This window comes from Camellia sinensis, chromosome 7 (assembly GCF_055761805.1).
Source record: "Camellia sinensis isolate YWXY chromosome 7, ASM5576180v1, whole genome shotgun sequence".
Taxonomy (NCBI): Eukaryota; Viridiplantae; Streptophyta; class Magnoliopsida; order Ericales; family Theaceae; genus Camellia; species Camellia sinensis.
Window position 1 is genome coordinate 118933967 of NC_138967.1, and position 22534 is coordinate 118956500.

The 22534-nt window shown below is 30.6% G+C and overlaps 1 protein-coding gene across 1 annotated transcript; it reads left to right on the top strand.

Moving 5' to 3' along the window:
- The first annotated feature begins 6725 nt into the window (after positions 1-6725).
- FH (frataxin-like protein) lies at positions 6726-12927 on the top strand. Its single transcript, XM_028202108.2, has 5 exons — positions 6726-7090; positions 7325-7397; positions 9573-9620; positions 9707-9801; positions 12464-12927. The coding sequence occupies exons 1-5, from the start codon at positions 6852-6854 to the stop codon at positions 12591-12593; spliced, it is 585 nt and encodes a 194-aa protein (XP_028057909.2). The 5' UTR covers positions 6726-6851; the 3' UTR covers positions 12594-12927.
- Positions 12928-22534: the final 9607 nt, after the last annotated feature.

Genomic DNA, 22534 nt, shown 5'->3' on the forward strand with positions numbered 1-22534 from the left:
CACTGCGTTCCCATCTTGTGTTGTCACTGGTTCTTGAATTCGATTTCTCACTCTCGGAGACCATTGATTCACTAACTATTTCCATTTTATGTTTCTTTAATTTCTTACTTTCTCCTTCAGTTGTTGCTGTTGACTTGGACATTTTTAAGGCAGCAATATTTGCTTCGGACATCAAGGCTCTATCAAGTACATCCACATACTTTACCAATTTCAAAATATTTACCCAGTCAAGCACTTCGACATCCAATCTGTCCTCAAATTTCTTTGCCTTTTTGTAGTCAGTGTCAACCATATGAGGTGCATATCGGGCTAATTCAATAAATTTTGCTTCATATTTTGCCACAGTCATGTCGCCTTGTTTTAGTTGTTCAAATTCAGATACCTTCCGAAAAGTATTTTTCATAGAAAATTTCTTTAAATTGATCCCATGTCAAGTCTCTATTCCCATCTTGAATGAGCATCCACCATCTCTTTGATTCTTCTTTCAAGATAAATGTTGCCAACAAAAGTTTATGTACTTTACTACAAGGAAATACTTCAAAGATCTTTTCAGTTTCAAGTACCCTAGACTCAGCTTTTAACGGTTCAATACCCTTCCAAAATTTTGTTGACTTCATTTTCTTGTATTTCTGTGTAAGAGCAATGATATCATCATTATTTATCTCAATTTGGACCGGAGGAGGTGTAAATTGTTGTCTCTGTTGTTGCTGCCTTACCAATTCAGTTAAAATTTCCACCATTCTTTCTAATCGGTCTATTCTTGCATCCAACGATTCAGATTCATCTGTGCGTCATGCATTCTCCATTGGTCTATACATCACCCAAGGTAACAATAAGCAGAAGGAAAGTTCTCACAGCTTTCATTTTCATTGTCAGTTTTAGATATGTTCATAGTATTCAGTTTCATTTCATTTCATTTTATTACATTACCTTTTGGTTCAGATAAGTTCATATAATTCCACATACACACTCACACATGCTGATGCAATGCCCTAATTTCTTTCTAGAACAGCCTATAGCTCGATTGGACACATGCGTGGGTAATTTAACTCGTGCTCTAATACCATTCTATCACGACCCGAACCTACTCCTATGGGTTGAACATCGTAACCGGCCAGTAATCTATGATTACCAAAGGCCTTCCTGTACAAATCAAAAAAAAATAAAATAAAATATTCAGGGCTAGCAGAAGCAGTATTCAAAAACACCAATAGTCCAATGAGCTGTGCATCTACATGAACAAATATTTACATGCAAAATCATTAATTTACCCACATTCAGTACATAACTTATAGCTTAACATCTTATACATAACATATGCACATAACAAAAGTGTACTTCACGATCAAAAGCTTGACAACGGCCTTCTAGGCCTAGCCTCAACTCTGAGGCACTCAAAACCACATGGTAGGCTTCAAAACGGTGGCTTGGCTAAAGACTCCTTCTAGACTTGTCCTCCAGAACTCTCACCTATACATATATATATATATATATATATATATAGTAAACTAAAGTCTAGTGAATAACATTAATGTAAAGAGGTTAGCGAATGAATTCCAACATATCTTTATCAAAAAGCAGATCATAGCATATCAGTCATATATTTGTATAGTCTCATGACAGAACATAATAATGGTACATCCCACATAATATATCATATCGTTATCCGACTAGAGTAATCGGTTCTGGATACTGATTAAACCCATATCACCACAATGAAGTGGCTAATGAGATCTTGTATCACATATATGTCATGGACCTGTATTTACATGCCATCTCTCATAACTTAGGACTATTTGTGGATGCCATAATAGATTCGCAAATAGAATACTCGTTCACGTATCTATTTAACATTTCAGAAACCATAGCTTATCAGATAACAGTTTAAACATATACTATATAAATATATCTTTACAGATATATTACTCACAGTGGGCTCTCAATAGCGGTTGGTCGGTCCTGCCTCGTGACCTACAATGATAATGCACATAACATAACACATGATTTATTATTACACATCAACTTGCCTTTTGGTTCTTACATCATTACCCTTCGATTCATATTCGTTCAGTTATTTCTCTTCTTTCTTTAATCGTTCTATAATCTTTCTCATGTTTATGATATGCATATGGATGTGTATTACACGTGAAAACCATGTAAATGAAGGCCCGACAATCAGAAAACAAAAAGAAAACAAAACTGGAAAAATCAGTCCTGTTGGCCGCACGTGCAGTGGCTTGGCTGCTCGTGCGGTAGCATTGGCCGCACAAGCGGTAGTGAAACAATGTGCAATTTTGGCCAAAGAAGGTCCGGCCGCTCATGCGGTGGCCCAAACCGCTCAAGCGGTCTGGGTGTAAAACTAGTTCGAAAATTTGTTAAAAATGAACCTTCTCCATTTTTGCAATCTCAACTTCTTTGTATACAAAATAAGGCTCAAAACACTTCAAAACATATAGATTTAAACCTTTCCAACTTCAAATAAAGATCATGAATTCAAATCAAAATTCATGACTTTAAATCAGCCTGCAAGTTCCCATATAAAAACAAATCAACTCTTGTGTAATGTAAACATGCAAGTTTGAACTCAAATTCTCAAAATTCATAGGTTTCCTTCTCAAGTAAAGAACCATGCAAGATTTCACATGTATGAACAAAAATTCATGAACTCATGCCATAAGTGATCAAATCTTAAGCTATTTCTTACAATTCTTCTCTTTAGGGTTCTTAACATCAACCCAAATCCTAAATTCCACTTAGCTTCTATGATATCATGGAGGATACAACTTAGATGCAAGAAATTAGAAGAAAATTCTCACCTTAGATGGTTGATTTGGTGAAGATTTTGCTTAATTCCCCCTTTGTTCTCATTCTTTCTCTTATTTTCTTCTCTTAGTCTCTAGAAGTCTCTCTCTTAGATTTTTATTCTATCTTGAGTCTAACACTAAGGCTCATGTATATCTATTTATATATAATTGTATAAATGATGAGCCAAACACAACTTAGCGAATCAAACGAAATCAATTTTCAATTAAACTTTCCGGATAGCTCTGAAAATTCCCATTAGTCTATCTATGTGCTCAATTTCGATTTCTGAACCCATTAAGGTCATCAATTTCAGTTCCAAAGTCGTAGCTCTAACAGTTATTTTCCCAATTCAAATAGATATTTCCAAATTAAATCATATTAATTCAGAATTACATAACGATCATCGTGACATGCATTTTGGGGGCGTTACACCAATATTGCTGGCCGGTTACGATACTAAATCTATAGAGGCGGGTTTTGGTCATGACAAGACTTTTTTTAGCTTGGGACTAGAAAATTTGTTTGGTTTGGTTTTTTTGACTTTTGTGAGAAAAAAAATAAAATGATTATGGTTTGGATGTGACATTTTATCTTCTTAGCTTATTTAGCCTATTTTGCCTTTTGTACTTTTTTTAGCCCAACTAAACAAAGGCTAAGATTTAAAATTCCATGAAGATAAGGACAAATTTCAATATAAATGTAAAGACAGCCCTTTTAACCCTAAACTTTTATCCAGTGGCTTCTCTCTCTTTACCATAGACAAGTTGTATTTTCGAATGTATTTCAAAATTTTAAAATTTAATAACTTTTTATCTAAATCTCAATATTTTGTAAAATTTATATTTTTGGAATCATCCCATCGAGATTTATCAAACAAGATCCATGATAAATATGAAATTTTGAAGAAAAAAAAAATCACTAGGTTTTTCTGACAAAAAGTTAGAGCAATTTCACTGACTTCTCAATTGTCTGGACTTTAGTCATTGAAATTTCACTGATTTAGACTTTAAGTACAACTTAGTGAATAAGTTTTAGAAGTCAGTGACTTTTCACTAACTTTGAGGATAGCAAATTCAGCGAAAATGTCATACTTTTTTTCTTTTCAGAATTTCATATTCGTCATGAATCTTGTTTAATAGATCTTGATAAAAGGATTCCAAAAAAACAAATTTTATGAAAAATGGATATTCAGATCAAAAGTTATCAAATTTATAAGTTTTGAAATATATTCAAAATCTAAAAACAATTGTTGCTTGTGCTTACAACTATAAGGGTATTTTAGCCAGTAACAAGACTCCGAAAAAAAAAAGACCGGAACTAGCATGCTCTTTTTTTTTTTCTTTTTTTTTTCCCTTAAACTAGTAAAGATCTATAATGAAGGAGTTGAAAAAAAGAATCCCAATCTTTTAACTCACAAATGGCCGTAATTAGGGGTGCAAATCCCTTGAAATTTTTTTTCTTTCATTCAGAAATTTGATATTGTTGGAGAAAAAATTGGAGTAAATTGAAATCTCTTTAATAGTTTTTATAGAAAAAAGTCATTTTTATTAAAATAACTAGGGTTGTTTACACGAATATCCCTAAACTATTGAAAAATATTATTTTGCCCCTTAAATAATAAAAACGTACAAATAGACCCTTTAAACTATTGAGAAGTATTATTTTGACCCTCAAACTATAAAAGTGTACAAATGGATCCCCTAAACTACCGATATGTTCCACTTTGACTCCTTCTATTACTGTACCGTGAGTTAAACTAAACTTTTAAACATTTTTTTAGGCGAAATACCGTTCAATATTCTATATATTTATAATTCCATTATTATTGTTTTTTAAATATAAGCATTCATCCATTATTATTATTTTTAAATATTCTTTGTAAATATATTTTCACAGAAAGAGTATTTAAAAAAAATAATAAAACAAAAAATGAGAAAAATTGAAAGAAAGTGGTACTGGCTGTGTTATATAGAGTGTTGAAGGGTATTGTCAATTAAAAAATGTCAAAAGTTTGGTTTAACTAACGGTACAGTAATAGAAGGGGTTAAAGTGAAGCACACCAATAGTTTAAGGGGTCTATTCGTACGCTTTTATAGTTTAAGGATCCCTTTGTACGCTTTTATGGTTTAGGAGGTCAAAATGATACTTCTCAATAGTTTAAATGTTTCATTTGTACGTTTTTATAGTTTAGGAGGGTCAAAGTGATATTTCTCAATAGTTTAAAGGGTCTATTTGTATGTTTTCATAGTTTAGGGGATCAAAATAATACTTCTCAATAGCTTAGGAGTATCCGTGTAAATAACCCTAGTTATTTTAATAAATCTTGCTCCAACTTTTAATAATAAATTTATAATTACAAAAACATTTTTTAAAAATACAATTTAACTATAATTTTACTTTTCATATCATATTTCAATATAAATTAATATACACAAATTAAAAACAAATCAAAACTCATAAACAGAGCCAAATAAATGTTTCAATAATTTATCACTTTGATAAATTTCTAAGTATATTACAAGTACTAAATGATCATTCCACAAATACAAAACATACATTTAAAAAGTCATAAAATTTTCTCATTATCAAAAGGAGGAGCAAATATGTGCGTAATGCGATGATATAAACCACTCAAAACGTATGTATTATATGCACTTTTTTTATACATTTTTATAGTATGTGTTATACATTTTTGTGGTAAATGTTAAGTTGTATTTTTTTTTGTTTGTTAGAATTACGACAATTTGCAATTAAGAAATAAAGTTCCGCGCTTTTATGGTAATATTTCATATTTTTTGGTAAGAAAATGTTTGGATCAAAAAAGTGTAATATTACTACAAAATGCATAATTTCATTTATGAATCACAAATTATTATAACTCTACCAACAAATTATGTAACATTTATCATAAAAATGCGTAACATACACCACAAAAAAATATGACATGGGGCACATGGTACACTTTTTGAGGAGCATGTACCATAGGATTTCCCCAAACATGTAACAAATTGGGTTGGACTTTTCTCAAATTCAAATATCAACTTGAGAGAACTTGAGCTTGTAGTGTAGAGTTCACCATGGGACCATTTTGATGATCAAAACTATTAATTTGTAGTGTCTCAATGTATATTATCAATAAAAAAAAATTAATTTATCTGATAATTGTAACATTTTCATTTTATCGTACTTATTTTCAAAAAAGTGTATGGCAAATATATTTTTAAAAATACACCATCAATTTTTTTGGAGAAAAATAAATAAAATAAAAAGTTATAATTATTGGATGGACCTAATTTTTTTTATGAATGATATATACAAAGGATCCTACAAAATGAATAGTTTAAATTATTAAAATAGAACTATAATGGAGTTCCATGAGCCCCCAAGTTCTCTAAAGTTGAAATGTAGATTTAAGAGAAGCCTACTCTTTAAAATTTCTAGGGTAAACTATCAATAGGTCATTAGTTAAATTTAATTCTCATTAAGTCATATTCAAAATAAGTCTTAGAAAAATTGTCACTAAAAATATTTTTTTGTGACGATTTTTTGTATGTCGTTAAAAATTGACAATTAATGACTTTTTTTATCATGATTTTTATAAATTGTCGATAAAATTTATAATTAGTAATATTTTTCTGTAATAAATTTTTTAAACTGTCACAGAAAGTTAAAAATTAGTGATTTTTTATGACGATTTTTTTTAAACTATTGCTAAAATTTATAATTAGTGACATTTTTTGTGATTTTTTTTAAACTGTTACTAAAAATTAACAATTTGTGACTTTTTAAATAATTTTTAATAAAAAATATCATTAATTATCATAAAAATTATTAAATAATAAATTTATCTATACTCGAGACTTTGTGAGGAAATAAGTTTAGTTTATAGGAGGTGGGATAAGTGTCCCAAAAAATAGTTTGATTTGGGTGAAGCCCAACAACAACCCAATAGATTTGTAGAAGTGGTTTATAGGCTTCTGTAGTTTGGGCCTAATATCTCACGGTTCATATGAAGCCGAGGGCTGATCTTCGAAGCAAACGAGAAAATGGCTTCTTGTTCTTCTTCTACGAAGTTGCTTCGACTCAGAAGGCTGGTTTCCAGAGCTTTCAAACCCCCTTCATCTTCTTCATCTACGATCAACAAATCGTTTCTATGTTCTTCTACGTACCTTCTAGAAGCTTCCAAGTGTGCTCGCAGACCCTCTCTCTCACCCCCTTCTAGAAGCTTCTGCTCTCGCCCCCTCAACCTCGATGGCGGCGAAGGCCCTGCGACCATCGATTACCAGTGCGTATCCTTTCTAACTTCAACCAAGTGTTATTAATTTTTTAATTTTTCCGTTTTAATTTCGATTCTCTTCCTACATTTTCTTAGCAACCAAACCGTGTATTATGGTTTCATGAGAAAGGAAAAGATTGCGAATTTTTATGACTAACCCTTCTTTTTTTTCTCAATTTTGGTTTTTAAATATTGGTTTGTTAGCGGTGAAGGTTTAATTGCTAATGATTAATGTGAATACAGTTGTGTACTGCAGGAGGATGACTTTCACAACCTAGCTGATTCCACAATACATGGTCTGCTAGAGAAATTAGAGGTGATGGTGACAAAATATCTAATATTAATGAGTTCTAGTCTAATAGTTAGGTTTTGGATGTACCTGTTTTTACTTGAATCCCAATAGTCATTCATACAAATTTTATGAATTCTCCAAGGCAAATTGTTTTCGTTTATAGTGGATGGATCCTTCTTGGCCTTAAACTAAAGGATACTATCGCGTTGGCTTGTGCTATGCAGTGTTTTAAAAGGCATGCCTAAGTGTGCACTTAGGCGCGAGGTGCACCGAGATACACCTAAGGCGCCTCAGACAGCTTGAGGTGAGGCGCAGTAGGAAAGGCGCATTTGCGGCCCGTGCCTTAGGTTTAGGTGTGAGGCGCACATCTCATGCGTTTCATTTGAATTTTTGCTCCATCCTTATTCTTTGTGTGTGTAACTATATGGAATTACAACCCCTTTAATATAAAATGTAAACACATGCTTTGAGCCCCAATTTTTATATCAAAAAAAGCTCTAGGCATTAAGCAAAAGCTCTAGGATTGCAAGATGGATATATGGCTTTGGAATTCCTTTCAAAGTAGTAAATTACAATAGTTTCGGGGCCAATGATTGAAGCTATCAGGCAATTTGGTCCCAATTTAAAATTAAAACCACTAAGGTATGGTGTGAGTTCCTTATCTTAAAAAAAATAAACAATCACGTTAATAAATTGATAAAGAAAGATAAATAGTATAGGCAAAATAAAATTGAATGTTATTTTTGAGAAAATTTTGAAACGTTGAATGTTATTTTTCATAATTTTTGAAATATTGAATGTTGTTCTTCTTTTTTATTTTTTTTTTTATTTTTATTTTTTTTGGTTGAAAATTCAAGAATATTTGTTTTATGTTAAAAACTTCACTTATATTAATATTTTGGTTATCTTCAACGACTTGCACTTCACTTCGATGAGGCGCATTTCTCATCTTGTGCCTCACGCTTAAGTTCTAAGAGACCTTAGCGCCTCAATGCACCTAGAGCTTTTTAAAACACCGGTACTATGTGTGATCCTTTTAGCTAACATAACTTGTTCCTCTTTTTTTAGGTTGTGTTTGGATCATAGATTTGGGTAAAAATTTGTAAAGAGAAAGGGAAAAAGTTGGTGAAATGTGAATGAAATATAGCTATATTTCACGCACTTTTTCTCTTTCCCTATCCAAATCCATGAGCCTTAAGCTATCCCACCTTAACATGCAATACAATTAATTGGTCTTTCAACTAAATTTTTATGGAGTGGGTGTTCTAGTGGATGATCTCAGAAATTTTAGGTTGAAATGAATGGATTTGACGTCAATTATTTGAGAAGTATATCTTCCAATTCAATGTAATACTTTAAATTTAGATATCATGAATAGATTTGATAGCTTTATATTGATGGATTTCAAATAACTTGGTGAAAATAGTTATTTGAAATCATTCCATAAAAGATTTTATTTGTACGAGGATCTTAGGTAGTGTTTGGTTCATTGGAATGAAGTGGAATGGAATGATCATTTCATCAAAATATTCATTCCCATGTTTGGTTAGACTAAAAAAATAATCACAAATGCATTACAAATAGAATCATCTTTCACTATTTTAAAGGAATGGCCATTCCATAGGTAAGCCTAAGGAATCACCATTCCATCTCATTCCAATGAATGAAATAGAGCATTAACTAAATACATGTTTCATAGCTCTATTCAATCCTCCACTTTAGGGTTATCAATGTACCTTTAATAGCTAATCTTCTTATAATTTTATAAAATTCATTCTCAAATCCCTTCACTTGAAATGCTGCCACTCATCCAAAGGGAGCCTTAATTTTAAATTGTCTAATTGATTTACTTAATCTGTAACAAAAAAAAAAGGGGGGGCAATGGAAGTATTTGGAAGCATATAATTTGAATTTGTAGATAAAATAGGGTGTTTTAATAGGATGGCTAGCACTTATTTTACTATTGTGTGTCTTATATTATTCTGTATGGCAACGTTATTAAATTGGAATGGCAATTAATGTTACTGTGCTTTAACATCCCACATTTAAAACATTGGCCTAATAACCTTGAGGTTATGGGTTTAAGTCATGGGACAATCACTTTGTGCACTATGCCAAAGGTTAGGTGTGTATCCAATCTTTTCCCTCCCAAACACACATTAATGTGTACTAATTGGGCATTGTTTTTTCTTGTGATAGGAATATGGGGATTCTGTCGATATTGATGGTTTCGATATAGATTATGGGGTGAGACTGATTGTTTATTGTTCATATTTTTCAACTTCTGAAAAAATTGTGTTTGTTCTCACATACCTCTGGCATGGATTTGGCAGAACCAGGTTTTAACAATGAAGCTTGGGGCTTCGGGCACCTATGTATTGAACAAACAAACACCTAATAGACAAATCTGGCTGTCTTCCCCTGTAAGGTAGTTACTTCGTACAGAATGAGTTGATGCATTTGCCCTGTTGTTGATTAATGTCATTTATGTGTAACTTTGCTATAAAATGTTTATCCTCGTGTTTTTTTGGAGAAATTTAGTAGGCCTCTTGTGCTGTCATCTGTATTATTCAAATGATGAATGTGCCAAAAACAGAATCTTCAAAGATTAAAACAAAATTTGGATAGGAGATTGTACAAAATGCTTGATGTAGATCAAAAGGTTACAGTCCTGTGGGGATTGCACTGTGCTGAGTCTGCTGACAGACAGCCTGATGACTGATATGGAAATAGTTTAACCGTAACATTTCCTAATGTGGAAAAAAAATTAAAGATTAATGCGTTAAAATAAGAAAAACCTGTGTTTGTTCAAGGATCTGCTTCCATATCTATGTTTTGTTATGAGCTCATTGGAAGCCCGGGTTCATTCTAGGGTTTATAAGTTCATGCTTCAAGTTTTGTTTCATAAAGGTTTTGATGCCTTATCTGAAACATGTGCACACACACACATGTTCTAATGCTTTAACTTATCGTAAAATGCACACAAACATGGACATTTTAATATTACAAAATATGTTTTTTTGATTCTGCACATTTTCTTCGGCAGTGTATTTGAAGCCTATATGCTCACATATCCATGATGGAGGGAACTTTTTGTCTGGTCCATCTTTTCAGATAGTAATCTTGTTATCGGTCCAAATTAGCGTTATCAGAACCAACCCAAGCCAACCAATTCAGCTGTTTAAACGAGGAACCAGACTTAGACTGGTTTGGTTCTAATATTATACCAGAAATGCTAGTGAACCACTTTGAACTATGGAACAACCAGTTCTTTGTAGAACCAATTGAACTGTGCAGTTCACTAAGAACAGGCCAAGTCATGTGAAATTGTTAAAAACCTCTATTTGCTTAAAATTAATTCCACTCCAGTATCGAATAACTATTGCCATTTTAGTCTTTAGCAAACATAAAGTAAAAGGATAAATAAAACAAAACATGTGAGAAAGATTGAACAATTGGGACTGGAGAAACACTATCAGAGTTTCATTTACAAAATTACACAAAACTCACTCCCACAAATAAATTAATTGATGAAATATGATGTTTCATAGAAATTTTATTCATGGTTAAGTATTAATGTATTTTTTTTAACATTTTATCTTATTTTTCTATTTTCATATTTATATTTTTTAATTTATTAATTATATAACCAGTTGAACCAATGAACTGGTCCCTTAACTGATTTAATTTTGGGTTTGGTTCTGATAACGGTGTTCCATGTTGTTTGTGTGCTTGGCCATAAGTTAACTTGTGTGTATCATCCCTATATGGAGTCCAGAACCTATGACTTCTCAAGTTCATAATTGGCCAAGTTCTTTGCTGGTGTGAAAATCAAGACATTCAGAATTCAGTATTATCTATTTCTAATCCTCCCATCATCACGATAATCAGGCACTGTTTTGCTATTAACAAAGCCCACTAGCTATTATAGTTAGCATCATAATATTTTAGTCACTCTAACGGGCTAGCTATTAGAATAGTTATTTTAACAAAATTCTTCAAGACTAGCTACATTTGAAGAGCTTTGGGAGGCTCTTCAAACAGTTTGTGTTGTTTGTATAGATAGGTACAATAAAGAGTAGCGTTGTTGGAGTACATAGATAAAAAAAGTAATTAGGTAAAATAAAGAATAGATCTTTTTTTATTTTTTTTTTTATACATATAGATTTTAGCTAGTGAAAAATGAACAGTGTGGTTGAAATTGCTCTTAGTGCTGTTATGTTACTGATCTGTGTGAATCAAAACTAGCTGTGTGGCACATGGGCCACCTGATTAAACATTATAATTTTGTTTTTTCTTCTCTCCCATTCCAAGTGAATTCCCTCCTTTTCTCTCTCTTCGTCTTGCCATCTTCGTTTTCCCATTTGTGTTTTTTTTCCAGACAATGTAACAGAGGTTTCTTCTTCATTCCGTTCTTCTAATATTTTGATATCTGTGTCCAACAGTGCATACGGATTTTGGTGAGGTGTCACTGTTTCTTTTTATTGTTACTCTGACTGTGGCTCTGCTAATATATATGATTAATGTTGAACGTAAAACACAAGTGAGGCCAAAAAAAAAAAAAGTGGAGAATGGGAAAATAAAAGGGGAAGAGAGAGAGAGAGGGGATCATTATGGGTGGCAAGAAAGGTCAAGAGTTTGCAGATTTCTTTATCCCTTGTACTCCGTTAAATTATATCGTTTAGGCTTGGTGGCCATATGCCATGCGGTGAGTTTTGATTCGCACATATCATCAACAGCACCAACAGTACCATTGTTGAAAGCAGGAAAACTGTGCTCCACGATAATCATCTTCAAAGTCACTTTCCAAATGCATCTTAATGAGTTTGAACTCCATTTCTTTTTCCTAATCCATGAAGGTTGTCCATCTATACAGAACAATTTTGTGGCTGTATAATGTGATGTGATCCCACTAAAATCTGTGCCTTTTTTCACCATTAGTTTTTTTTTCAGTCATCTCAATAAATCCTGAAGGAATATAAAGAGGAGGGATATGTTGATCCCACCAAACGATGTTTAAATTTTGAATAGAATAACCTTTGCACTTTGTCTTTTCTCTGATTGTCTGAAAAATTATATTCTTGATGCAGTGGTCCATCAAGGTTTGATTGGGATCAAGATGCTCAAGCTTGGGTTTATAGGCGGACTAAAGCAAATTTGTCGAAAGTTTTAGAAAGCGAGTTGGAGCATTTGTGTGGCCAACCCATCAATCTTTCTTAAAACTCTTGCAATTGCTGACATATGGTTGAAAGTTTCTTCTTGGATTTTCACATTGGTGGGTTGTGATTTGGTCACATTGACTGGTGGTATGTATTATTGCTCTTTTTTCTGTATTCAATTTGTGGTAACAATGGATTCCATTTTAGCCCTTTCTTGGATTCCATTTTAGTCTTTCTACACAACGATCTTACTTTAGGAGCTATTAATTTATTGAAAATAACTGTACACTTGTTTGTGTTGTAGACAACCCTAGCTGACCCTACTCGTGTATGAGACACAATCTTTTGTTTGATAGGTTCTATTTGGGTAAATTACAATAAACCCCCTTGAACTATGATCACTTTTTACTTTGCCTCCCTAAAGTTTAAAACTCTTTAACACTTTGCCTCCTTTATGTTATATCTTGTGACGCTTACCCTCTATGTTAGTAAACAGTTAGAAATTTGGATGGAAACATGGCATGTGGTAGGCACATGACAGACTAAATAAAATTTTAGGATTAAATTGCCCTTATTTTGTTATCTCATAGCCAATCAGGGCTTATATATATGCTATATATGCTTCATACATATAGGTATATATATGCTTTGCAAAATTGTCGTGGTTTGCTCTGTTCCTTCCTTTCCCTTTGTATAGCACACCAATGAACCCCAACAGTCAATAGATTACTTATCTTAACCAAAAATTGTCAATCACCCACCAATTGTTGAATGTTGTTGATTGACATAGCTACAAAAACCACTGGAACCATTCACTTACCACTGACTAACCAAACATGAGTCTCGTTTTTGTGGTAGGAAGAATAACTCGTGCATGGATGAATTTTATTCTCTCACACAAACTGTAACATTTGAATCTCTTGTGCATTAATTCCAGTGACATAATTTTTTTAATATACAAAGGTTTGGAAGCGTTACAAGACAAATAGATTGATTGTGAATCTGTTAACCTTTGCTTCCAAAAAAATTATTTCTACAAAAGAGGCATCAACAGATTACTTAATGGAACGGAACTGGTGGTGGGTTGGTTAAATTGGGGAAAATGGCCGCAGATGGGGGGCTCGTATAAATTAGGCAAAATAAAGACCTAGTGTGCTATGTAAAAGAGAGAGACCCAGTTCATGTATTCTGGTGAGGGAGAATGGATGGTGTGGGAGGGGTTTCAGTTGACCGTTAATGCTAAAAGAGGCAGTTGTTGATGATGGGGTGCGGTTGATATGAGAGAGAGAGAGAGAGAGAGAGCATGGCTGGTATGGGGGGTTTCAATCAGTTGGTGGTCGGCGGGCAGATGTTTGAGGAAGATAAAGGTTAGATGATGGTTGATGGGCAAAAAGGTAATCAAACTTTTTCTGTTAACGGCATCCATTGCAAAATTGAGGAAGATAAAGGTTAGATGATGGTTGATGGGCAAAAAGGTAATCAAGCTTTTTCTGTTAACGGCATCCATTGCTTTTGCAATTTATAGAGTTGAAGGGGGTTGACTGTTGAGTTTTAAACATTAAGGGTCCTAAGTGAAAAATGATGATAGTTTGAGGGGGTTTATTGAAATTGAGTAATACTAGAGACTCAAAAGTTTTACTAAATTTTTTACCAAATTTTCTGTTAACTGCATCCATTGCTTTTGCAATTTATAAAGTTTTACCGCACCACCACCATTTGTTCAGTGGTATACATCCAAATTGCTGCCATTTGTTTGATGATCTATCTCCGAACTACCATTGTTTGTTCGGCATTGATTTTTCGAACCAAGAGCTACAACTTTGATCTCTCAGTTTTATCTCTTATTGTCGATCTCGCTTTGTCTTAGTCTGGGATGTTGCGGCACTGTAAGGGTGGCGGGATTGTGGAAGTGGTAGAGCGAGAGAGAGAGCAAAGGGGAGAGAGTGGTTGGCAGAGACAGCAAGTGCGAAGGGTAGGGCGAGAGGGGTTGAAAGATCTGGAAAAAAAGGTGAAGAAGTAGGTTGACGAAAGTGAGGGCTAGCGGGGGTCTGCCGGAGAAAGTGCTAGTGAGGTAAGGGTGGGGGTACAAAGTAGGAGGGGATATTTTGGAAATTATGGAGGGGGGTTTAAAGTAAATGAGGTGGGGGAGCTATTTTGATAGATAAGGGTTTAAAGAAGTGGGGTTCCAAAAGCATCAAATTTTGTTTTGTGTACACTTTTTGGCTAAGGAAAGCTACTTGCTTTAGGATGGTATTCTTTTGGAGACTCCTACTAGATTATTATCTGTACTAAACCGTGACCTGAGGGGACCTCTTTTTTTGCTTACTGCTGTAAAATTTACTACTTTTGAATTTTAATAAAACTTTTTCTTTATTTTTTCAAAAAAATGATTAGGGTATTTTTAACTTCTCATTCAAATGATTAGGGTATTTTTTTTTTTAAAGTTATCTTAATAGAAATAAACAAGATGTTGAGATTGTGGCCAATTTCTAAGTGTTTAGTTTAAATTTAAAAAAAAAAAAAATCAAATTTTAAGATTTAATTTGTTATTTGAATAAGAATTATTATTATTTTGTCTTTTAAATTCTCCCTACAATTTAAATAGAAATTAGAGTGTGAACATTTAATTTTAGGAAAATGTTTGGGACTCTTACAAAAGAGAACTCCACAAAAGAGGACCCACATGACTCTCACTGATGTATTGGTCATTGATGTGTTTGAATTTTTTTTTAGAATTATGTCTGACATGACATGAATGATTTAGATCATTTTTGGGGTCTCTATCAGTTAATTTTATACTTTATACAAACAGCTGGTAAGTCAGTAGGTGGACGGCCAGAATTGAGAGACAAAAGTAGTGATTTCGAGTGTGTGTGGACATCCATCATTTAACTTTTCATTGCATTTATTTGCATTGGTGAATTGCGCACACAATACTTTACTTGTTTTGTTCCTACAAACAACTAAAATATCTGACTCTTTTTTCCAGTGAATTTCTTTAGTCGTTGTCACACATCACCAATACCAACATGATCATGAGGTGGAGGTGGTGAGTGGGTCCAAATCCTTATTTGAAAACTGGCTTCATAATATCTGCACGGTTGTTATTAAGAATACAACAACAGCCACACACACCACACAAAAAAACAAACACTACCACCAACCATCCAACCCACACCACTCCTCACTTCTACTCTCTCTTTCTCTCTTTGTCAGACAAATTTTATTGATAGTCCCTATAATTTCTTTTAAGTTTCAGTTTAGTCCTTATCATTTCAATTGTAACATATTTATTCTTTAATTTGACACACGCCGTGTCAAACAAGGACAGTAGATAAGTTCCGTCTATTTTTTTGATAGAAAGTGTTAACCACACACCCACCTTCACTAAACCAATGCCCAAGCACCACCTCTAATTAAAGAGAGAATGATTGATTTGCGACTAGCCAACCCAAGCAGAAGAGAGAAAACTTAAGATAAATAACTAAAAATCTGATGCAAGCTTCCACCATAAAATTGTAATGAGAATAACCAACCTTTTTGTCAGGTTCAATCTAGTATTGGGTAGCATTTTAATTTTTTCCTAACGTTGTATATAGCTACTAAGATTAGGTTAGTTGTTGGGTTATAATTTTTTCTGTATCTTTAAACCTTAATCTTGTACATCTTGCCTATATAGTGCAAATCCTAAGCTGTCACTGTACATAATACTTTTTTCCATTCGAAATCTAACATTCCTTATTTGACATGAAAAGTAAAATTAAAAGATAAATATATTACAATTGAAATAACATAGACTAAGAAACTATAGGACTGTTGGTGAAATTTCGCCTTCTTTTTTCTTTGTTTTCTAAACAAACAATCGACAATTCTCAACCACAACATCCCAAAGTCCACTTGAGTTTTTTTTGTGCCTTCTTTTCCTAACCCCATTTTTTCATTATTACTTCGCCACATGCCCCCCTCTTCAACATGACTCTATTGTGAGTACTTATTGCCTGTTCTCCATCACTATCCAACCTCTACCACAAATTAGGCCTGGTTTGGAATCTACTAAACGAAAAGTTCATTTTTAAATTAAAAAAATTAAAAAATCAATGTCTTTATTTCTAATCAGTTAAAAAAATCAAATATATTTTTAACTTTTTCACTTACAAAAAAGTAATTAATCATTATAAATTTTCACTAGTTGCTTGCAGATGGAGTTGGGTTGGATGGCCTCTCACCCGTCATTTGTCTGAACTTAGGTGAATTGAAAAAAATCAATCATTATTCGTCTGCTTAGTTAGTAGATATTGATTGAATGGGCAGTATGGGTTGGTACGTAGATGCGGATTAATTTGTCAATTTGAGCTTTATTATTTTGAATCTTTTTTTGAACTATTTTTCAATAATTATTTACTATTTTGAGCCCAAATTTTTTTATTGTTTATTTTTTATAATAAAAATAAGAGTAGTGCTATACAAACAATAAATTTATACATAATTTTCATACATAATGATGTGTCTTATTGTGGATCTTTCACTTCAAAACAAAACACCATTGAAGATGGATTTATTTACAATAATGACATTGCTATATCATTCTTGTCAAGTTTTTTTTATGAATCCAAATATAATTATTAAATAAAATGTTCTTGTTTTTTAATACACACTTAGAAGTGTTGGAGGATTGGATTGGGTTGAGTGGTTTCCCATTCCCTGTCCTTTAGAATATAGGCAGATTAGGAAAAATACATCCATGTCCGTTGGCTCAAACCATTGAAACCGTTCATTATATAATGGATTGGTTTGAGCCATTCAATTTTGACAAAGCGAGTCAATACTTGCCCATCCTACTTTCCACATACATTAGCCTTTTCAATTTTCTAGAAAAATCACTAAAAATCAATTCTAATTATGATATTATCTGTTCATTTGTGTAGGATTTAAGGTTTGCGCTAAACTTTTTAATAAGATAGAAAACAAAAATAAGCCAAAAAAGCAGTTCTATGTAGTTAATGGAAAATGAATTTTCTGATAAAAAATATTTTTCAAATTAAAATCTTACTATTATAATAATCAATACAAACTAGCATATTAATTTTAAGGCTGTAAATAAGAATAGAAATTTTTTCTACAGTATCACATCATAAATAATAGGATTTTTGTTAATATGTCTCTTTAGGGGATGTGTTAAGAAATTTAAATAAATTGTACATTCAACTTAAAATGAGTATAATAAAAAATAAATTATACTTGTAAACAGTTTTAACGTGTACATATTACTATACACATTCGTTTTTCCGTGTATACCATATGTAATTTGTGACAACACCACAAATATTATAACTAAATCACTTTCAAATTATAAATAAAAAAAAATACAATGAGTCATAATTGAAGTATAATAATAAATCTTTTTGGCCATAATCAATATAATAACCACAATTGGTCATAATCAATTCATAACTAATAATACAATAAGTCATAACCAAATAATAACTAAAAACTACAAACGTGCGGTTTTTGGCAAGAGGCTAAAAGTGAATTTTTTGACTTTTAAACTCTTTTGAATTATATCACCTCTCAATTTTTTACACATTTTTTTTTTAAGAAAAGTCAAAAAAAGCCTAAAAGTTAACTTTTAACCTATTTCTCAAAACCGCCTAGTACACACTCTCCAAAAAAAACATGTATTATAAAATTTCTCACTTTTAAAACATATTAAGAAGACCTAAAAAATAAAAAATAAAAAATCCTCAATAATATATAACACACGTGGTGTTTACAAATACTCAATAAATTTTTTCCCTCAAATTGGTTCATGGTACCCAACTATGGATGAGTTGGACAAGCTTGTGAGATGCCTATAAACTTTTACAATCACAATGTTTTAAGATGTTTATAACATGTGCCTTCAAAATATATATTAAGAAGATCTTAAATAATGAAAACACTCAATAAATTTTTTTCCTCAAATAGGTTCATGGTACCCAACTATGGATGAGTTGGATAAGCTTGTGAGATGCCCACAAACTTTTGTAATCACAATGTTTTAAGACGTTTAACATGTGCTTTTAAAATACATATTAAGAAGATCTTAAATAATATAATTCACGTGTTGCGTATAAACACTTAATTATTTTTCTCCCTCTCAAATATAGACTATCATGGTTACCAAACTATGGATGAATTAGACAAGTATATGAGATGCTAAACTCTTTCGGCCATAATTTCTTTTTAGCATGTGTTTTTAAAACATACATTAAGAAAAATTCTAAATATATATAACTCACATGCTACATATAAATACTCAATATTTTTCCCCCCCTCAAATAGACTATCATGATACCAAACTATGAGTGAATTAGACAAGTACGTGAAATGCTACATGCTCTCGGCCACATTTTTCTTTCAACATTTTTAACATGTGCCTTTAAAACACATATTAAAAAAAATTTAAAATAATATATAATTCACGTGTTGCGTATAAATACTCAATAAATTTTTTTCCTCAAATAGACTATCATAATACCAAACTATGAGTGAATTAGACAAATATGTGAGAAATTCATAAACTCTTTTAATTATGATTATTTTTTAAAATATTTTTAACATGTGCACATATTAAGAAAATCGTATGTAATAAATAACCCATGTGTTGCGTATAGAGACTCAGAAAACTTTTCCCTCAAATTGACCTACTATCAAGGTACTAAAGTATGTGGTGAATTAGGCAACCATGTGAGATGCCCATAATCTCCATCAACCACAATTTTTATTTATTTTGTTTTTGGGTATTTCACCAGCACCCTCAACCACAAACTTTAAAGTTGTTTAAGCTCTATTTGAATTTATTTATTTTATTTAATAATGATATGCAAAAGATATTTGCGTAAATTTTATGTAGAATGATTTAGATTTTTGTGATGTTTTCATTTTAAAACAAAATAACACTCTGCTTGATTAGAGTTTTTCAAAAATTCTTTTTACAAAATTTTACTTTCTTATTTTTCGTATTATTTTGTTTTTACTGAATTTTTTTTAATATTTTAAGTAATTTTTAAAATTTTTAGACATACCTAACATAAATATACCTAAAATGTAAAAAAATTATGAAAAAACTTTTTAAAAATTCACTAAATACCAAAAATACAAAAAAATACAAGAATTCAATATATTTTTTATATTTATTAATTTTTTAAAATATTTTTTCACAATATTTTTACTTTTTAGATACATCTAAGTAAGGTTCATCTAAAAAAGTAAAAAAAAATTAAAATTTTAAAAATATTCACTAAAAACAAAAAAAAAAACACGAAAATTAAAAAACTCAGTTTTCAAAAAATTTAATCTAAAAAATTTAAATCAAATTATTTCAATTTTAAAAATATCATTATCACATTATTATTTTTCTTTCATTTTTAAGGAATTCATTTTATTAGTTAAATATGAGTTGAGGCTTGATGATTCTTTGTTTTTAAAAAGGTTCCAAGTCCCGTACTTGATTGATTGGAGACCATTGAAAATGTGGCTTAGATTATACTGAATATATCTATTTGACAAACAAGCAAATCCCCTTTTATTATAATAACAATTATTATTATTATAATAATTCAAGAATGATGTGGTCAATAATCATCCTCTCAGATATTTCCTAAGAAAATAGAATAAAATACTCAAAATATCTCCTAATCTGATGCGAATAGAATAAGATTATTCAAGTCATGTTTGTTTGAAAATTAGTACAAGTATAATAAGGTTTTAATAATTATTAATTTGTATAATTATTTTTAATTAAATCACATTGAAATAAGAATTTTAGAGATTAAATAAATAAAATTGATAATTTATAAATAAAATGGAAAAATTATTATAATTTTAAAAATAAAAGTGAAATTAACTTTAATTATTATAAATTATTATTGGTAACCAAATTCATTATAGCCATACTAGGCCGTGGCAGGGTTTTGGAATTGCGAGGGGTTCGTTTATGCATTTGCTATGACGAGGAGAGGAGTTTTTAAGGCCGTGTTTTGTTTAAGAATTTGTGGAGAGATTTATAAAGAGAAAGAGAAAAGAATAGTGAAATATATTTATATTTTATTTAATTTTATACATATTTTTTATTTTTATTTTTTAAATTTTTACCTAAATCATATAACCAAATAGAGCGTAAAAATAATCAGTGTGTTTGGTTTGAGTTTTGTAGATTAAGTTTTTTGAAAATTGAGTTTTTTGGTTTTCGTATTTTTTTTGTTTTTAGTTAATATTTTTAAAATTTTAAATTTTTTTTTTTACTTTTTTAGATGTATCTAAAAAGTAAAAAAAATGTGAAAAAATATTTAAAAAAATTAATAAATACATAAAAATACAAAAAAATGTACTAAATTCTCTTCTCTTTTTTTTGTATTTTTGGTATTTAGTGAATTTTTAAAAGATTTCTTTCAAAAAATTTTTACTTTTTAGGTATATTTATATTAGGTATGTCTAAAAAGTAAAAAAAAAATTGCTTAAAATATTAAAAAAATCAATAAAAACAAAAAAATACGAAAAATAAGAAAGTAGAATTTTTTGAAAAGAGTTTTTAGAAAACTCTAACCAAGCATGCTGATGCTACCATTATTTTATTTTATTTGGAGAAGTTTATCAATAAACATCATTTCCTAATGTAAATTTATAGTTAAATCTCAATCACATAATTTTGTTGTGGGAAAATTCTAAAGTCCTTAACTTTTTGGGACTCTAATGCTTATGCAGCATGATAGTACTCCAAGGCCATTTTGAACTGGAAAATAACAAAAATGTTAAAGATTTAAAAAAACTCATATAATGTAAATTTTATATTCATAAAAATATTGCGTAAAATAGGGAAAAAAATTGACCGTTATAATAAAATGACTATTGAAATTTTAATTTTGTCAATATAAATCTTAATATTTTAATTTATTTTTAATTTAAATCATCAACTATTTCTATAAGTAAAATTGATCCAAAAAAATGATATTTTAATTATTAAATTTAATATAAATATACATAAAATGTTTAAAACATTATTTTTTATTGAGTTTAATGATTAAAATACTCTCTTTTATGCCAAAAAACATTAAAATTTAAAATAATAAAATTAAAAAATCAGTATTTATTTTATTATAATAATTAAATCTTATTTATAATTTTTCCTACAAAATATTTAATAAATTTTTTAAAGTCCATTGTTTGAAGAAAAAAAAAAGTAAAAGAATGAACGGGCAAAACCACACCACATATATAACATTTTTGTATAATAATAATAATAATAATAATAATAATAGACGGCAGTTATGAACTTTAATAAAGTGAGTCTAGTAGAGTAAATAAGTGGACCCCACTTTGTCGGCGTGACATTGGAATAATAATCAAAACGTGCCTCAAGATTGGCCATTCCATCCGCTGACACCACCTTTTTTATTTATTTTTATTTTTTATGTATGATGCTGCACTGCACACCACTTGTCTATGTTTATAAATGTTTATATATATATATATATATATTTTTTATTTATTCAAATGCAATTTATATGCTAGAAAATTATTTAATAATTTTAAAACATTACATATTATTTTAAATTAATTATGTAGTAAAAAGATTTATAAGTGAGATACGGTCACTCATATTAGTATCGGATTCTTGAAAACTATTTAAGGCCTCGTTTGCGACCCTCTTTTTTAGTTAAAAAATTAAAAAATTACTAAATTAGTCAAAAAGTCAAAAATTCATACCAAAAAATCAAAGATTCTCTTTTCTCTCTACTTTTGCACATCTTTTCGTAAAAAGTCAAAAAATATCCCAAACATACTAATTTTTTTTAGCTCATATTTTAACCAAATAACTAAAAAGTTACTAAATTAGCATGTTCCCAAACGAGGCATAATTTACAACCGCGATATAGAGCTTTAATTGTTGAGTTCCAAACTCAGTTCTACACAATTGGAAGGATATAATAAAGAAAACGAAAACAAAAAACAAAAAACAAAAAA

Bases quoted from the DNA above. Each gene is read 5' to 3' on its own strand.
- FH (XM_028202108.2), top strand. From the start codon at position 6,852: ATGGCTTCTTGTTCTTCTTCTACGAAGTTGCTTCGACTCAGAAGGCTG. The intron at 7,398-9,572 runs GTGATGGTGACA...TTCTTGTGATAG, and splicing joins GTCTGCTAGAGAAATTAGAG to GAATATGGGGATTCTGTCGA. The intron at 9,802-12,463 runs GTAGTTACTTCG...TTCTTGATGCAG, and splicing joins TGGCTGTCTTCCCCTGTAAG to TGGTCCATCAAGGTTTGATT.